Genomic DNA, 18,612 nt, shown 5'->3' with positions numbered 1-18,612 from the left:
GAACTCTATAAAAATTTAAAACCTTTGTACTTCACAGAACCCATCAAGAAAGTGGAACAAAAATCCACAGGATGGGAGGAAATATTTGCAAATCATTTTTCTGCCGAGGGACTTGAATCTAGAGTATATAAATTTTATAACTGAGCAATAAAAAGACAATCCAGTGAGGAACAGGCAAAGGATTTGAGCAGAAGTTTCTCTCTAGAAGATATAAATAGCCAAAAGTCACATGGAAAGAAGCTCAGCCCCGTTCGTGGCTGCTGTCAAGGCCACAGTGAGATGCGCCTTCACGCCCCCTAGCCGGGCTATAATCAGGAGAACAGACAGTAACCGGCCTTGAGCACATGGAGAAATGGCGCCCGTGTGCACTGCTGGTGGGGACAGAAAGTGGTGCGGCTGCTGTGCACAACGGTTCGGTAGTTTCTTAGAAAGTTCAATGTAGAGTTACTGTATGACCTGACAGTTTCACACCAAGAGAATTGAAAACCAATGTCCACATAGAAACTTGTGCACAAAAAGGCATAGCAGTATTCATAATAGCCAGAAAGTAGAAACAACACAAATACTCATCAACTGATGGGTGCACGGTCAGCCACCGAAAGGAGCGGAGCGCTGGTACGTGTTGCGAGATGGGTGAATGCCCAGAAGCAGCACACGGGCCATGTGTTACATGATTCCATTTGTGCACATGTCCTGGATCGGCAAATCCATAAAGACAGAGAGTAGATTAATGGTTGCCAAGGATTGGAGGAGAGAGGGGAGTGAGTATGGGATTTCTGCTTGGGGTGAGGACAGTGATTTGTGATTAGATGGTAGTGATAGTTGCCCAACACTGGGAATATACTAAACACTACTGAATGACACACTTTAGAAGGGTGTATTTTATGGTGTGTGAATTACCTCAGTATAGCTGTTACAAAAATACGTGATTTAAGTATGTTATATGCGGTTCTGAACTTAATGTGCCCTCTGACAGATCCGTGCTAAAGATGCGTCACTCCTTGTCCTGAGCTGTGTTTAGGATGACACAGTCACCTGCGCCTAGAGTTCGCTTTCTCTTTTCTAGCTCTTTACTGCCTTTCTTTTTGTGGTTGCTAAATCCAGAGATTTTTTTTTTCTCTTTTTTGAAATGAAAAGTGCTTAATTTGATGCCAATTTCCTGCTTGGTTTTGTTGAGTGAAGAGTAAGTGAACATGAAAGAAGGTATAGTAAAGAGCAGTGGTGTACTGTTTACGTTTTATCTTGATTTTCGTAAATCTAGTGATTTCGTTGAATGGACTTCATTGAAAGAAGTGTTTTAGATGTGTAGCTCTTCCTCTGTGGTAGTGGTTTGAAAGGGGGTGCACCGTGGGACTTAATATGAAAATTTAGAACTGTAGGAAGATGTACGTAATATGCCCGTTGATTGCCTTGAAACACTGCTTTAGGGGCGCCTGGGTGGCTCAGTGGGTTAAAGCCTCGGCCTTCAGCTCAGGTTATGGTCCCAGGATCCTGGGATCGAGCCCCGCATCGGGCTCTCTGCTCAGCAGGGGGCCTGCTTCCTCCTCTCTCTCTCTCTCTGCCTGCCTGCCTCTCTGCCTACTTGTGATCTCTGCCTCTCAAATAAAATCTTTAAAAAAAAAAAACAAAAAACACTGCTTTATTCTCTTTGGAACTAATATGTGAAGGAAGGATTATTTTAAATAGCAGATCTCTAAATTATAATGTTTTTAATTGTGAAAATTGTGATGAAATGCCCATAACATGAAATTTACCAGCTTAACCATGTTTAAGTGGGCATTTCAGTTCAGTAGTGTTAATAAGCACATTTACATTGTTACGCATCCAAACTCCACAACTTTTCATTTTGCAAAATGGAAACTCTGTGCCCATTAAACAACAGTTCCTGGTTGCTGCCTTCCCTGTCTCTGGTGGCCATCATTCCACTTTCTCTTTCAATGAATCTGACTACTCTGTGCACCGCGTGTAAGTGAACTCAAGCAGTGTTTGTCTTTTTGTGGCTGGCTTGTTTCACTGAGCATACTGTTGGCAGTTCTGACATATACTGTTGAAGCCTATGTCAGAAGTTTCTTTTTAAGGCTGATTAATTTTTTTTATAACTATATACCATATTTTGTTTATCCATTCGTCCATTAGTGAACACTTAGTTTGCTTCCACCTTTTGGCTACCCTGAGTAACGCTGCTGTGAACGGGAGTGTGCACATCTCTCTTCAAGACCCTCCTTTCAGATTTTTAAATCCTTTCAGATTTACTCGCAATTGCTGGATCATATGGTCATTATATTTTTAATTTTTGGAAGAACTACTGTACTGTTTACACAGCAGCCACACCGTTTTACATTACCACCAGCAGTGCACAGCAGTGCCCTTTTATCCATATCCACACCAAAACTTATCTTCTGGTTTGGGTTTTGTTGTTTTTTTTTTAATAGCCATTCTAATTGGTTTGAAGTAGGATCTCATTGTGGTTTTGATTTGTATTTCCTTCTCAACTCATGGTGGTGAGCATCTTTTCATGTGCTTATTGGGCTCTTACTATATCATCTTCAGATAGGTGTCTGTTCAGGTCCTTTGCCCATTTTTGGATAGGGTGGTTTTTGTTGAGTTTTAGGAGTTCTCTCGGTATCTGGATCTTGATAGATAGATGCTTTGCAAGTATTTTCTCCCATTCTGTGGGTTTCCTTTTTTTCTCTGTGTTCACTGATGCACAAAAACTTTTAATTTTGATGAAGTCCAACTTCACCATTTTTTGTGCCTTTGGTTCCCTGCCCAAGAAATCATTGCCAAACCCAAAGTCATGAAGCTTTTCCTATGTTTTTTTTCTAAGAATATTATAGTTTTAGTTCTTATGTTTAGATTTTTGATCCATTTAGTAAATTTTTGATGATGTAAAGGGCACAACCTCATTTTTAACATATGGATATCCAGTTTTCCCAGCTCCATTTGTTAAAAAAACTGTCCTTTCTCCATTGCATGGTCTTGGCACCCTTGTTGAAAATAATTTGACTGTGTATGTGAGGATTTATTTCGGGGCCGTTTCATTGGTCTGTATCTGCTTTTATAACAGTAGCACACTGCTTTGATTACAGTACCTTTGTAGTAAGTTTTGAAATCACAAGTGTGAGTCCTCCAACTTTGTGGTTCTTCTCAAGATTCTTATGGCTGTTCTCGGTCCCTTGAGGTTCCATATGAATTTTAAGGTGGATTTTTTTTCTGTTTCTACAAAAAATGTCATTGGGATTTTGATAGAGATGGCATTAAAATTTATAGATTACTCTGTGTATTATTGATAACATCTCAATGATCTTAGTCTTCCAATCCAGGAACATGGGGTATCTTTCTATTTATTTACATTGTCTTTAATTTCTTCCAGCAGTGTTTTGTAGTTTTTATCATACTGGTCTTTCATCTCCTTTGTTAAATCCTAAATTTTTTAATGCTTTTACAAATGGAATTTTTAAATTTCTTTTTTGAATTTCCTTGTTGACATATGGAAATACGACTAACTTTGTGTGTTGATTTTATATTCTGCTACTTTGCTGAATTTGGTTATTAGTCCTAACAGGGTTTGTTTCTGTGGAATCCCTAGGCTTTTGTACTTGTAAGGTTATTTCACTAGCAAACATAATATTACTTCTTTCTTTCCAGTTTGATACCTTTTCTTCTTTTTCTTGCCTAATTGCACTGGCTAGATCTTCCAGTATCGTGTTGAGTAGAATTAGCAAAAGCAGGCATCTTTTTCTGTTTCTGATTTTTGAGGAGAAGCCTTTAGTCTTTTGTCACCAAGTAAGATGTTTTTTATATTTTCATATTTCATATGTGGTTTTTATTTTTACATAGTTCCCTTTTATTCCTTGTTTTTTAAAAATTTTAAAAATATTTATTTGAGAGAGAGAGAACGAGAGAGAGAGCATGAGAAGGAGAAGGGTCAGAGGGTGAAGCTGACTCCTCGCCAAGCAGGGAGCCCAATGTGGGACTCGATCCCAGGACTCCAGGATCATGACCTGAGCTAAAGCCAGTCGCTTAACCAACTGAGCCCCCAGGCGCCCCTGTTTCTTGAATTTTTATCTGAGTTCATGAAAGTGTGTTGAGTTTTGTCAAATGCTTTTTCAGCATCAACTGAAATTATATATTTTTTCCCTTTCATTTTGTTAATGTGGTATATAACATTGATTGGTTTTCATATGTGAAGTCATTCTCAAATTCTAGGAAAAAATCCTGATAGGTTGTTATCTATATCCTTTGAATATGCTGCTGAATTCAGTTTGCTGTATTTTATTGAGGATTTCTACATCCATGTTCATAAAGGAAATTTATTGGTCTGTAGTTTTCTTATAGCGTCTGTGTCTTTGGCTTAGGTATCAGGGCAGTGCTGGCCTAGAATGCATTAGGGAGTGAGTGTTCCCTCCTCCTCCAGTTTTTTGGAAGAGTTTGAGATAGTTGTTTTTTTAATGTTTGGCAGAATTCATTGGTGAAGCCATCAGGACCCAGGCTTTGCTTTTTTGGGGAGGTGCTTAAATTTTTTTTTCCAGTTTTATTAAGATGTAATTGAGATATGTCACTATGTAAGTAAAGGTGTACAGTAATAGTTGTTTGATTTACGTGTATTGTGAAATGATCACAGTGAGTTAAGTTAGCCTTTATTATCTCGTAGAGATGAAACAAAAAGAGCAAAAATAGAAATTTTTTCCTGTGATGAGAATTCTTCACAGCTCCCATACATGTCACACAGCAGTATACTGAAGTCATCCTGTTATACTTCCACTCCTAGTACTTACCTTCCAGCTGGGCGCATAATACCATTTGACCACCTTCCTCTAGTACCCTCTCCCTCCACCCTCTGCCTCTGGTAACCACAAATCTGATCTCTTTTTCGGAGTCTGAGGTTTTTTTTTAATTCCACATATAAGTGAGATCACACCATAGTTAGCTTTCTCTTTCTGATGTATTTCACTTAGCATAATACCCTCAGAGTCCATCCACGTTGTCACAGACGGCAAGAATTCTTCATTTTTTGTGGTTGAATAATATTCTGTTGTATATATTGTATATGTATACACCAATCATCCATCAGTGGATGCTTCCATTGTTTCTGTGTCTTTACTATTGTAAATAATGCTGCTGTGAACGTTGGGGTGCAGATAACCTTTTTGAGTTAGCGTTTTTTTCCCCTTGGATAAATATCTAGAAGTGGGATTGCTGGATCATATGGTAATTCTGTTTTTAATTTTTTAGGGCCCCCCGTTTTACATAGTGGCTATACTTGTTTAAAGTCCCACCAAAGTGCGGTGAGGGTTCCTTTTTCTCTACATCCTCCCCAGCATTTGTTACATTTTTCTGATGATGGCCATGCTAACAGGTGGGAGGTGCTATAGTTCATTGTGGTTTTGATTTGCATTTCCATGATAATTAGGATGTTGAACATCTTTTCATATACCTTTTGGCCATTTATCTGTCTTTGGGGAAATGTGTACATCTTTCAAAATTGGATTTATTGGGGGGGTTTTTTGGTATTGTATATGTTCCTTATCTATTTTGGATATTAACTTTTTAGCAGATATATGGTTTGCAAATATTTTTTCCCATTCTTTAGGCTCTTTTCACTTTGTTATTTCTTTTGCTCTGCAGAAGCTTTTTAATTTGATAGAGTCCCACTTCTTTTTGTTGCTTGTTCTTTACATGTCGTATCTAAAAAATCATTGCCAAGACTCCAGTCATGGAACTTTTTATGGATGTTTTCTTGTAGGAATTTCATGGTTTCAGGTCTTACATTTAAGCCTTTAATCCATTTTGACTTAATTTTGGAGTGAGGTATAAGATAGGGGTAGAGTGCCATTATTTTACCTGTGAATATCCCATTATCCCAGGACCATTTACTGAAGAGACTGTCTTTTCCATTGAGTATTAGTTGACCACATATGCTTGGGGTTATTTCTGGACTTTTATTCTGTTCCATTGATCTGTTTGTTTTTATGTCAGTTGCATACTGTTTTGATTACTGTAGCTCAATAGTGTAACTTGAAATCTGGAAATGTGATGCCTCATTCTTTATTATTATTTACTAGGATTGCTTCAGCTAGGTGAGGTCTTTGTGGTTCCATATAAATTTTAGGATGGCTTTTTGCACTTCCTGTTAGAAAAAAAAATCCCCTAGAATCTTGATAGGGATTGCATTGAATCTATGGATGGCTTTTGGTAGTACTGATATTTTAACAGTTCTTCCAGTCCATGAATGTGGGGTGCCTTTCCACTTATTTTGCATCTTTGATTTCTTAAATCATTGTCTTAACAGCTTTCAGAGTAGAGATCTTTCCCTTCTGGGTTAAGGTGATTCCCCAGTATTTTATTGTTTTTGATGCTATTGTAAACGGGATTGTTTTATTTTTCAGATAATTCATTGTTTATAGAAATCTTACCAGTTTTTGTGTATTAATTTTGTATCTTGCAACTTTTATTGCATTTGTTGATTAGATTTAACAGGTTTTTTGGTGGAGTCTTTAGGATTTTCTACATTTAAAATTATGTCATCTGCAAATAGAGACAGTTCTACTTCTTCCTTTCCATTTCTGATGCCTTTTATTTCATTTTCTTGTCTGATTGCTCTGGAAAGGAGTTCTTAGTACTCTGTTGAATAGGAGTAGTGAGATTGGGGACCAGAAAATCTTTGAACCTTTCACTGTTGAGTATGGTGTTAGCTGTGAGCTTATATTACGGCTTTTATTATGTTGAGTTATCCTCCTTTTATACCTAATTTGTTAAGATTTTTTATCATGAGCAGATGTTGAATTTTGTTAGATGCCTTTTCTGCATCTATTGAGATGATCATAGGCATAGGATTTTTTTTTTTTTTTTTTTTTGGTCTTTCTATAAATGTGGTATATCACATTGATTTGCAGATGTTGGACCATCCTTTCATCCCAGATCAGGTCATGATCTCAGGCTCCTGGGATGTGCGTGCTGCACTCCCTCCGTCACATCCCAGATCAAAACAGATCGTTGTGAATGATTATTTTAATGTGCTGCTGAATTCAACTTGCTAGTATTGTATTGAGAGTTTTTGCATGTGTGTTCATCAGAGATATTGGTGTATAGTTTTCTTTTCTGATACTGTCCTTTACTGGCTTTGGTTGCAGAGTCTGCTAGCTTCCTAAAATGAGTTTGGGAATATTCCTTCCTCTTCATTTTTTGGAAGAGTTTGAGAAGGATTGGCATTGACTCTTTTTGAAATGTTTAGTAAAATTCATCAGTGAAGGCATCTCATCCTGGGCTTTCCTTCATTGGGAGATTTTTGATTACTGACTCAATCTCCTTACTCATAATTACTATTGAAACTTTTTGTTTCTTCCTGATTCCATTTTGGTAGTCTGTATGTTTCTAAGATTTTTTCCATTTCCTCTGGATTATCCAGTTTGTTAGTGTATAGTAGTTCATAGTAGCCTCTTGTAATTCTTTATATTTCTGTGATGTCAGTTATAATGTCTCCTTTTCCATTTATAATTTTGATTTGGGTCCTCTGTCTTTTTTCCTGCGGTTAGTCTAGCTGAAATTTTGTCAGTTGCATTTGTCTTTTCAAAGAATCAGCTCTTAGTTTAGTTAATCTTTTCTTTTGTTTTCCTATTCTGTTTCATTTATTTCTTCTCCAATCTTGATTATTTTCTTCCTTCTTCTAACTTTAGCCTCAGTTTTTGTTTGTTTTAATTTTTTCTAGTTTCTTAAAGTGTAGAGTTAAGTTGTTTGTTTGGGATCTTCTTAATGTCGGCATTTGTTGTGAACTTCCCTTTTAAAACTGTATTCCATAAGTTTTGGTATGTTCTATTTTCATTTGTTTCAGGATACATTTTTATTTCCTGTTTAATTTCTTCTTTGATTCATTGATTATTCAGGAGTGAGATTTTCAGTGACCGATGCAAACTCCTTACTAGTTACCCGCTTTTCTATTTCTTTGGAATTCAGTCTTGGTAGGTTTTGTTTTTCTAGGAATTTGTTTATTATTTTAACTTTTTTGAAAATTTTATTTATTCACTTGAGGGAGCATGCACATGAGCACGAGTTGGGGGGAGGGACAGGGAGACGGAGGGAGAGGAGCACACACGACCCCAGGAGCCTGAGATCAGGACCTGAGCTGAAGGCAGACCCCAACCAACTGAGCCACCCAGGTGCCCTAGGATTTGTCTGTGTCATCTAGATTATCTGATTTTTTTGGTGTACAATTACTCATAGTGCTCTTAAAATCCTTTTTCTTCTGTAAAATTGGTAATGGCCCCACTTTTTTTTTTTTTTTTCTAATTTTGAGTCTTCTCTTTTTGTTCCTTAGTCCACTTAAAGATTTAATTTTGTTGGTCTTTCTGAAGGACCAATTTTTGGTTTCATTGATTTTCCCATTATTTTTATTCTCTATTTTATTTATCTGCCATGGTGTTTATTTTTTCTTCCTTTTGCTAGCTTTGGGTTCAGTTTGTTCTTCTACTTTAAACTGTGAAGTTATGCTGTTGATGTGAGATCTTTCTTCTGCTTAAATGTAAGGCATTTAGAGTTACAAATTTCACTCAAAGCCTTGTTTTTTCTGAGTTCCTTAAGTTTTGGTATGTTGTGGTTTTATTTTCATTCATATCTTAGTATTGTTTGATTCCCCTTATGATTTTTTTCTTTGAATATTTAAAAGAATTTGTTTAATTTCCACAAATTTGCAAATCTTCCAGTTTTCCTTTCATTGATTTCAAACTTCATCCCATTGTGGTCAAAAAAAGATACTTCGTATGATTCTCTTTTTATTCAAAAAAATATATAGACTTTTTTAGAGCAGTCTTAGGTTAGCAAAACTGAGCCAAAGTTTCAGAGATTTCTCATTTACCCCCTTTACAAAAACCTCCTGAGAGTTAATTTGTGGCCTAGCAGATAATCTGTCCTGGAAACTGTCCCGTGTGCACTTGAGAAGAATGTGTATTCTGCGGTTGTCCAGCACAGTGTTCTTTATATATTGTTCTATTGGTTTATTGTGGTGCTCAGGTCCTCTCTTGTTTATCTTTTGTCTGGTCACTTTAACCATTACTAAGAGTGGGGTATGGAAGTCTCTGTTCCTGGCGAACAGCTTATTTCTCCCTTCCATTCTGTCAATTACTGCTTTGCGTATTTTGAAGATTTTGTATGAGTACAGTTGTGGAACCCAGGAAGATAACACTGCTCCCTGGCCTGCAGACCTCGTTCAGATTTCATCAGCTATCCCACTAGTGTCCTTATTTTGGGACCAGGATCCAATCTAGAATCATACGTGTATTTAGTCACTGTATCTCCTCCATCTCCATTAATCCAGAACAGTTCCCAAGTCTTTGTTTTTCCTAACCTGGACACTTTTGAAGAGTACTTTTTGATATTTTGCAAATTACCCCTCAATTTGGGTTTATATGCTCCCCTACCTGATGATTAAAGTCAGTGATGTTTTGGCAACACTACCACAAGGGCAGTGGTGTGTGCTTCTCAGGGCATCACATTAACAGACACATGATGTTTCTATGTTTCATTACCGTGGATCGTGTGGTTAGGGGAGTGTCTGCCTGGTTTCTACATTGTTGTACTATTTCCCCCTTTTTAATTATGGGTGTCCTGTAAGGAGATATTTTGAGACTGTGTAGTAAACATGTTTCTCTTCATAATTTCTCATTGATTTTAGCATCCATTAGAATTCTTGCCTGAAACAATTATTGTCATGTTTACCAAGCGGTGATACTTTATTATTATTTTTTCTGCAGTTGTTAATTGGAAGTCTACAGGAGAATTTCTCCCCCTCTCCCCCGTTCATTTAAAATTGCTGTGAACTCGTGGATATTTGTGTTAGTCCTTGAGTTATAACCCGTCACTACCATTATTTATTTTGTCGCTCAAATTGTCCCAGGTTTGGCCATTGGAAGCCCCTTCAAGATTCTTCTATGTCCTTGTGACGTGTCCCCATTATTTTTGAGTTGTTATTTTTCCTAGGATACCATAGGATGTTCCAGGTTCATCTTTAGATGTTTTCTTTTTTTTCATATGTGATTTGCATTTTGAATTACTTTTTGCTTTTTTGAGGTATGAAGATACATGGGCTGCACTTCACAGGAGAGCCAAGGAATGTGCAAGCGCTGGAGAGGTAAGGAACTGGCTACTCTTATACTTGTGGGAACAGTATCTGTCTGCAGTGCTAAAGGCTAGTTTCTAAGGAATTACATTTGGGATTACATAAAAATATTTTACAGGATATCTGCAATCATATTTGCTAGTTGATTATGGAACTCCCTCAATTACATTTTTGTAATTTCTCCAAACTAAGCCTAAGATTAGTTAGGCTTAGAGAGATTATTTTATTTTCAAGTTACAAGTAAATATTTGGCTCATCTAGGTATAATGCTCTGAATTTGAGTCTGATGCCTAAAATCATTAATTTGCTTAAATAAATGTAAACGTTTCAGGGGTCATCCTCAATTCACTTATCTTCTAGCAGTATGTGTACAGTGTATAATGAGTAAAAGGGACTTGTAATTAAAAGTATTTGGTACATGTACTGAAAGCTTTATTAGCCAAGATCAAATACTCTGTGCTTTTGATGTCAATCAAACTTACTTCTTTCTAAAAACACTACTGTGATTCTCACTTTTAATTAATTTAACCTGACTTTCTTTATCACTTACCTAAATTAGTGAAGCTGTAACACTTACATAGAGTAGAGTAATACATGTGATAAAAATTAGACATTAGTGTTTCTCTTAGAAATTACTGAAAAGAGAGAATATAGGTTTCTGGTAGTAAGGTAAACCAGGTACTTTGAAAAACCCTGTACCTATAAAACACTTCAGTGCTGGATAGATTTTTAAAAAATTATTTAACACACTAGGCTCACAAAAATGAAGGGAAATCCTAAAGGGCCAAAAAAAAAAAAAAAAAGCCCACCCCCCACCCCCCACCCCCCCCACAAACAAAAAGAAGAAGAAGAAGAAAACAAAAAAAGAACAGGGAACTGAAATCAGAGTGGTTAAAGAAAAAAACTTGTGGAACCTGGGGTAAAATACTAAGATAAAAGCTTTCAAGCTCTATGGAGAAAGGAGATTTTGTAGGGAACTGGATCGGAGACTCCTGCACAAAGCTCTTGAATTTTTGAAGTGGCTGCATCCCTCTTGGTGAATGGTGAAGGTAGGAAAGAAAAGCTCCCTGTTTACAAAAAGAGGCAGCATGGAAACCTCTCTGTCTTCATAACAGCTGGGAATAAATACAGCTCCCTTTCTAGATTTCTTACTGTCGCCTTGGCCCCGTTTCAGTGTGGGGCTCAAATTTATCCTTCCTGTACGACTGACGAACCACTGAGTTAAGAATGTAAGGACCAAACGTGACTGTGTTCTTTGACACCCAACAGAGACAAACACAAATTCTACATGGATGAAACTCTGTAAATCTAGGTCCCTCCATATTTCTACGGATTAATTTTCTACAACTCCTCCACAAAAAAATTAGCAAACACAAATTCTATATGGATGAAATTTTATAAACCTAGGTCCCTCCGTATTTCTACAGATTAATTTTCTATAGCTCCTCTACAAAAAAATTAGCAAACACACAGAGGAATGTATTTTCAAAAGCTTGAGGGGTGCCTGGGTGGCTCAGTGGGTTAAACCTCTGCCTTTGGCTCAGGTCAAGATCTCAGGATCTTGGGATCTGGCCCCACAAAAAGGCCCCCTGGTCAGCGGGGAGCCTGCTTCCCCCTCTCTCTCTGCCTGCCTCTCTGCCTACTTGTGATCTCTGTCTGTCAAATAAATGAAATGTTTAAAAAGAAAAAAAATGTTTGAGAGGCACCAGAACCAAAGAGTACAATTTAGACCTGCAAAGGATGTTAGATATTGCACCATTGGGTGCAGACTATTAAATAGGTAAATGCATAGTCTTTTAAAGCTTTTATAGAGATAAAAGATGGATTAAAAAATGAATAAGGAATAAGATTTTATCAAACATGACTTTAATAAGTCACTGTCAGTAAAAACCCCAAGGGTGTGCTTCAACAGCAATTATATACAAATGAAGAAAGACTAACTAGAGTGATGTAGAAGGGATTCTGAGATAAAGTGGAAAATATGAAAAACAAGTTAACAGAGAATAGTTCTAGAAGATCTTGAGGTTGAACCAAATGAGATGACCCGTATTAGACTAATTTTGATCTGTAAAGTTAGAGTCTCTTATGGGTCAACTTATCTAATAAACATTCTAGAAAGAATGAGGGAAAGACAATGTAAGAGAAGATCAATAAACAAAAGACAAATAGAATTACAAGGAAAAAAACCCCAGATAAATCCATAATCACAATGGGAAGATTTTAATACATTCCTCTTAATTGAGAGGGGAAAAACCAGATAAAACAAGTATGGATATAGGAGAATTAAGTAATGTGATTAACAAACTTCACTAGGTAGGCAAATGAGAATACTGTCTCAGCAAATATAAAATATTGGTTCCTTAAAGCATATCTGGAACATGTAAAAATTGACCAAGTGCTGAAACCTAAAGCAGTTCTCAGCTGAAGCATAAAGCATAAGGGAAGTCCTACAGACTGTTCTCTGAGCTCACCGCAGATGAAGCTGAAAGTCAGTTCAGGAAAACAAGTTTGAAGATTCCATGTGTTTGGAAATAAAAAATATTATGGGGCACCTGGATGGCTCAGTTGGTTAAGCAACTGCCTTTGGCTCAGGTCATGATCCTGGAGTCCCAGGATCGAGTCCCACATTAGGCTTCCAGTTCCACGGGGAGTCAGCTTCTCCCTCTGACCTCCCCTCTCTTGCTTTCTCTCTCTCTCAAATAAATAAATCTTTTAAAAAATATTATGACTATGCATGGCTCAAAGAAGGGAAAGTATTGAAAAATTTATAATTTACATATGAATTATTGAATGAGCTTATTTGACTTAAGAATTTGGAAAGAGAAAAGAATAAACTTCAAAGAAGGAATGAAAGATGATAAAGATAAAATAAGTAAGTGAAATAGTATATAAAAATACAGTGGAAGCTAAACAAAGTGAAAAAGTCTTTTTAAGTTTTATTTATTTATTTTTAAGTAATCTCTACACCTACCATGGGGCTTGAACTCACACCCCAAGATCAGGAGTCACATGCTCAGGGCGCCTGGGTGGTTCGTTTGGTTAAGCAATTGCGTTTGGCTCAGGTCATGATCCACGGTACTGGGATCCAGCCCTGTGTAGGCTCCTTACTCAGCAGGGAGCCTGCTTCTCCCTCTCTCTCTGTCAAATAAATAAATTTTTTTTTAAAGTCACATGCTCTACTGATTGAGCCAGCTAGGTGCCCCCAAAGTGGAAAGTTCTTGGAGAAGACTAATACAGTAGGTAAATCTCTGTTCAAAAAACAAACAATTTTAGGATCAATATCTGATCAAGAAACAAACAATTTTAAGAATTGAAGGGAATGTAACCAGTTATCACACAGAGTGAGATTAAGAGTTTATGAACAATTCTGACAAATTCGAAAAGTTAGATGAAATGGCAGAAATCCTAGAAATTTTTACCCAAACCAGTTCTAGAAGCAATTCAAATCCTAATTAATATTGTGGTCACTAAACAAATTATGTTCGTGTAGTGATTAAAAATTTTTTTCTGCTGAGAAAGCACCAGGTTTGTCTGCAGAACTAGGAGATTCCTATCAAACTTTCAGGGAAGCTTCCTTTTCAGTGTTAGACAGACTTTTGCAGCAAGTGAAAAAAGAGCCAACTGTGCCCAGCTCATAATGAAACCCATAAGGGAAGTATGAGAAAGTGACACCGAGTCTAGTCACATTCATGAATATAGATACAAAAATTAAAAACAAAGTCATTATCTTTCACCTAACTTCCGTTTCTGAAAATCAGATGTTCTAGGCAAAAACTCTAGCTTGGACCCTGTTTCCCATATTCTAAATTGTAGAAGTTACAGCGTGTTCTGTGTCAAGCCCAAACCCTCAACCAACTTGCCTAAATATATGTAAAACCAGCAAAATGTCTACACATGGGTGTAGTGCTCAAGACCTAGTTTTCTGATTACCAAACCTTTCACATGCCTGTTTGTAAACAGTTGCTTATGTGTGGTAATGAGATCCCTCAACAGTAGCAGCACATAAGGCCTGCATCTCCTTCATGGATGTGCTCCTCGTACTGTCCTGTGATTGTGGTATGCTAACGATGGTATTTGATTTATAATTTGAGAATCTTCTTGCACATTGTCTTAAAATGTGTATCAAGCTTAAATATAAAGTCTTCCTAGGTAAATATTAGCTAGAACTTTGTACTGTTTATGTGTATGTCCTGTGAGTATTGGATGATAGACAGAAGGCATTCTACCGGGGACACCTTTGGCAGTGTGTGGTTGTGTTGGCAAACCAAAGCCAGCAGTGCATAAAAAGCAAAATACTGTACACCAGGTTTATTCCAGGATTGAAAGGTTGACATTAGAGTGTTTTCTTTTCTTTAAGTGAGAGAGAAAGTAAGGGAGCAGGGAGGGGCAGAGAGAATCTTAGGCTCCATGCCCAGCATAGAGCCTGACTCAGGGCTCAGTCTCATGACCCTGAGATCATGACCTGAGCCCAGATCAGGAGTCAGATACTTAACTGACCGAGCCACCCAGGCACCCTGACCCAAGTACATCTTTTACATGTACTTGACCATGTTAACATATTAGAGGAGAAAAATACATGATGCAGAAAATACAATGGACCAGTTGTACAATATACAATCAAAGGTAGAAATTCAGTAAAATTAAGCACCTCTTTAGAATAAAATGATTTGGCAGGTTTTTGTAGAAGAGAATTTCATTGTCCTGAAATCTGCCCAAACCTGCAGTATTTGATTTGTAGCACATTTCAGCCATCTTGCTGAATCCTCTTTTCTTTTAAGATTTTATTTATTTATTAGAGAGAGAGAGAGAGATAGGGAGAGAGAGAGTGAGCATGAGCTGGGGGGAAGGGCAGAGGGAGAGGGAGAAGCAGGTTCCGAGCTGAGCATGGAGCCCAATGTGGGGCTCAATCCCAGAATCCCAGGATCGTGACCTGAACCAAAGGCAGCCGTTTAACCGACTGAGTCACGCAGGAGCCCTGAAATCCTCTTTTCTAATAATTTGTATTTGGGTGTGGGAATTCTTTTGTGTAGATGGTAGGTTTAGTTTCTTCCCTCCTAATGTGTGTAACTTCCATGTCTTCTTGTTTTTTTGTTTTTTTTTTTTACACTGTTTAGAACCTCCAGTATAATGTTGAGTAAGAATAGATGAAGACCTTTATTCACATTTTGGCTTTATCAGAGTTGAATGTGAAAGGGAAGTTATTTCTTTTGGGAAACAGTGGAAGACCTTTAAGACCTCCAGCTAGAGAAAGATTCCTTAAGGAAGGCATAAAAAGCACCAATGAAAAATACTAATAATCTTTATCAGGGCTTCTACTCATTAAACAACACCATGAAAAAGTTAAGCAATTCATAAAACACAGAACACAAGTGTTCAGAAAATATTATCAGCATATACAAACCAATAAAAAGAGGGCAGTAACCCAATATAGAAGTGAACGAGGGGTGCCTGGGTGGCTCAGTGGGCTAAAGCCTCTGCCTTCAGCTCAGGTCATGATCCCACAGTCCTGGGATTGAGCCCCGCATCAGGCTCTCTGCTCAGCGGGGAGCCTGCTTCCTCCTCCCTCTCTCTCTCTCTGCCTGCCTCTCTGCCTGCTTGTGATCTCTGTCTGTCAAATAAATAAATAAAATCTTTAAAAAAAAAAAGTGAGCGAAAGATAGGACCAGGCATTTTACAGAAGAAGAAATACGAGTGGCTAATAAACATGAAGATGTGTTTCAAGGTGATTAGTAATCAAAGAAATACATATTGAAACCACAGGTTTATACTCATTAAGCTATCAAAAATTGAAGCCTTGAGTCTCTGTGCGATGGTCATTATTTGCAGAGGACAGTTTTGGTTTCTTCCCTGGGAAGAATCATGATGAGCAAGTAGAACTGGAGAATATAAGTCCATTGCTAGGATTGTATTAGAAAACAAACATTGGCAGGAGCACCTGGGGGGCTCAGTCACTGAGCGACTGCCTTCAGCTCGGGGCATGATCCCGGGGTCCTGGGATCCAGCCCTGCATTGGGCTCCCTGCTCCGTGAGGAGTCTGCTTCTCCCTCTTTCTTTGCCTCACCCCCTGACCCCACTTGTGTTCTCTCTCCATCAAATAAATAAAACTTTTTAAAAAATTTAAAAAAACAAAATGAAAAACAGACCTTGGCGTTAAGTAGGAGTTGACATTGGAAGATACCTCTCCAACAGCAGTTCTGCACCTGGAGGGACATCTGCAGAGTATTTTCATCTCACACTTTCCCCTAATAGTACTGGTGTGGCACATATTTCCTCTGATAATGTTGCCATGGTCTTTATTACACAGTAAGCAGATGAGGCTACTTGAAGTCAGAGGTAGCTAGGCTGGGGTGGTCTGATGACCCCAAGGCCCACTGAGCCACTTTGAGATGAGACCAGTACCTCGGATGCCTCCGTAAGTCATTGGTGAGACTTGACTGCGTGCACCAGGAGATTTGTACCAGAATGCTTGAGCAGGTTTTTTGAAACTTGAGACAGTCCCGTGGTCTATCTACAGATTAAATTACAGTATCATTCATAAAATCAAATATCGTACAGTGGTGAAAATTAGCGAATGACTGCATCTATGTGAATCAGCATAGAGGAGTCCCACAGTGCTCAGTGAAGACTGTATCTTGTAGGGGGGCCTTAAGAAATAATTCTTTTGATTGTAAGAAGTATTTTTATATTAAATATATAGGAGAAAAAAATTAAAAAATATATATAGGAGAAAGAATTTCCTGTAAGGTATGTTGTTGAATTTAGGCTATTTGGTAATGTTAAATTTATTCATAGACTTGTTTTGAGACCCCCATCTGATCAAAAGTGCCTCTGTTGCTTTCCAGAAATACAGTACTCAGCTTTAAAAATGAAAATTTTGGGGTGCCTGGGTGGCATAGCCGGTTAAGTATCCAACTCTTGGTCAGCTCAGGTGGTGATCTCAGGGTCCTGGGGTTGCTGCCCTTCAGATCAAGCCCTGTGTTGGGCTCTACACTCAGCGTGGAATCTGGTTAAGACTCTCTTTCCCTGTCCCTCTACCCCTACCCATAGCCTGCACATGCTGGCTCATGCTCTCTCTCCCTACCCCCTGCATGTGTGTGTATAAATCTTTTACGAAGAAAATTTTTTGTTTGAATTTAAGTATTGTTAGTTTCTGAGGTAGAATTCAGTGATTCATCATTTATATATAACACCCAGTGTGCATTACATTACATGCCCTCCTTAATACCCGTCACCCAGTTACCCCATCCTCCACCCCTCCCCCCGGCCCCTCCAGCAACCCTCAGTTTGTTCCCTATGATTAAGAGTCTCTTATAGTTTAAAACAAAACAAAACAGAGTCTCTTATGGTTTGCCTCCCTCTCTGATTTCATCTTGTTTTATTTTTTCTTCCCTTCCCCATGCTCCTCTATTTTGTTTCTTAAATTCCACATATGAGTGAGATCATATGATAATTGTCTTTCTCTGACTGACTTATTTCATTTAGCATAACACCCTCTAGTTCCATCCACATCGTTACAAATGGCAAGATTTCATTTTTTGCTGGAGAGTAATATTCCACTGTATATGTATATATACCGCATGTTTATCCATTCATCTGTTGATGGACATCTGAGCTCTTTCCATAGTTTGGCTATTGTGGACATTGCTGCTATAAACATTGGGGTGCAGGTGTCCCTTTGGATCACTACATTTGTATCTTTGGGGTAAATACCTAGTAGTGCAATTGCTGGGTAGTAAGATAGCTCTATTTTTAACTTTTTGAGGAACCTCCATGCTGTTTTCTAGAGTGGCTGCATCAGCTTGCATTCCCACCAACAGTGTAAGCAGGTTCTGTCGTTTACTGACTTGTTAATTTTAGCCATTCTGACTGGTGTGAGGTGGTATCTCATTGTGGTTTTGATTTGTATTTCCCTGATGCTCAGTGATGTTGAACATTTTTTCATGTGTCTATTGGCCATTTGTATGTCTTCTTTGGAGAAATGTCTGTTCATGTCTACTGCCCATTTCTTGATTGGATTATTTGTTCTTTGGGTAATGGATTTGGTAAGTTTCTTAAAGATTTTGGATACTAGCCTTTTATCTGGTAAGACATTTCCAAGTATCTGCTCCCCTTCTGTAGGTTGTCTTTCAGTTTTGTTGACTGTTTCCTTCGCAGTGCAAAAAGCTTTTCATCTTGATGAAGTCCCAATAGTTCATTTTTGCCTTTGTTTTTCTTGCCTTTTGCAATGTGTCTAGCAAGAAATTACTGAGGCCGAGGTCACAGTCACAGAAAATCTCTAGGGTTTTGATGGATTCCTGTCTCACATTTAGGCCTTTCATCCATTTGGAGGCTATTTTCGTGTGTAGTATAAGAAAGTGGTCCAGTTTCATTTTTCTGTATGTGGCTGTCCAATTTTCCCAACACCATTTATTGAAGAGACTGTCTTTTTTCCATTGGACATGTTTTCCTGCTTTGTTGAACATAGAGTTGAGGGTCCATTTCTCCCATCCAAGTACTAACCA

The 18,612-nt window shown here is 38.0% G+C and overlaps 1 protein-coding gene across 2 annotated transcripts in view; it reads left to right on the top strand.

Moving 5' to 3' along the window:
- DTNBP1 (dystrobrevin binding protein 1) overlaps window positions 1-18,612 on the top strand; it is a 130,477-nt gene that overhangs the window by 14,313 nt on the left and 97,552 nt on the right. For both annotated transcript variants that reach the window (XM_045085045.1, XM_045085046.1), the window contains exon 4: window positions 10,063-10,123. In XM_045085045.1, the coding sequence (XP_044940980.1) occupies window positions 10,063-10,123 (61 nt within the window). The remainder of the gene's footprint in view (window positions 1-10,062; window positions 10,124-18,612) is intronic.

This window comes from Mustela putorius, unplaced genomic scaffold, assembly GCF_011764305.1.
Source record: "Mustela putorius furo isolate JIRA1106 unplaced genomic scaffold, ASM1176430v1.1 tig00000831_pilon_pilon_pilon, whole genome shotgun sequence".
Classification (NCBI taxonomy): domain Eukaryota; kingdom Metazoa; phylum Chordata; class Mammalia; order Carnivora; family Mustelidae; genus Mustela; species Mustela putorius.
Note: the sequence above shows the minus strand (reverse complement) of the source record. Positions and strands in the feature narration are given on the sequence as shown.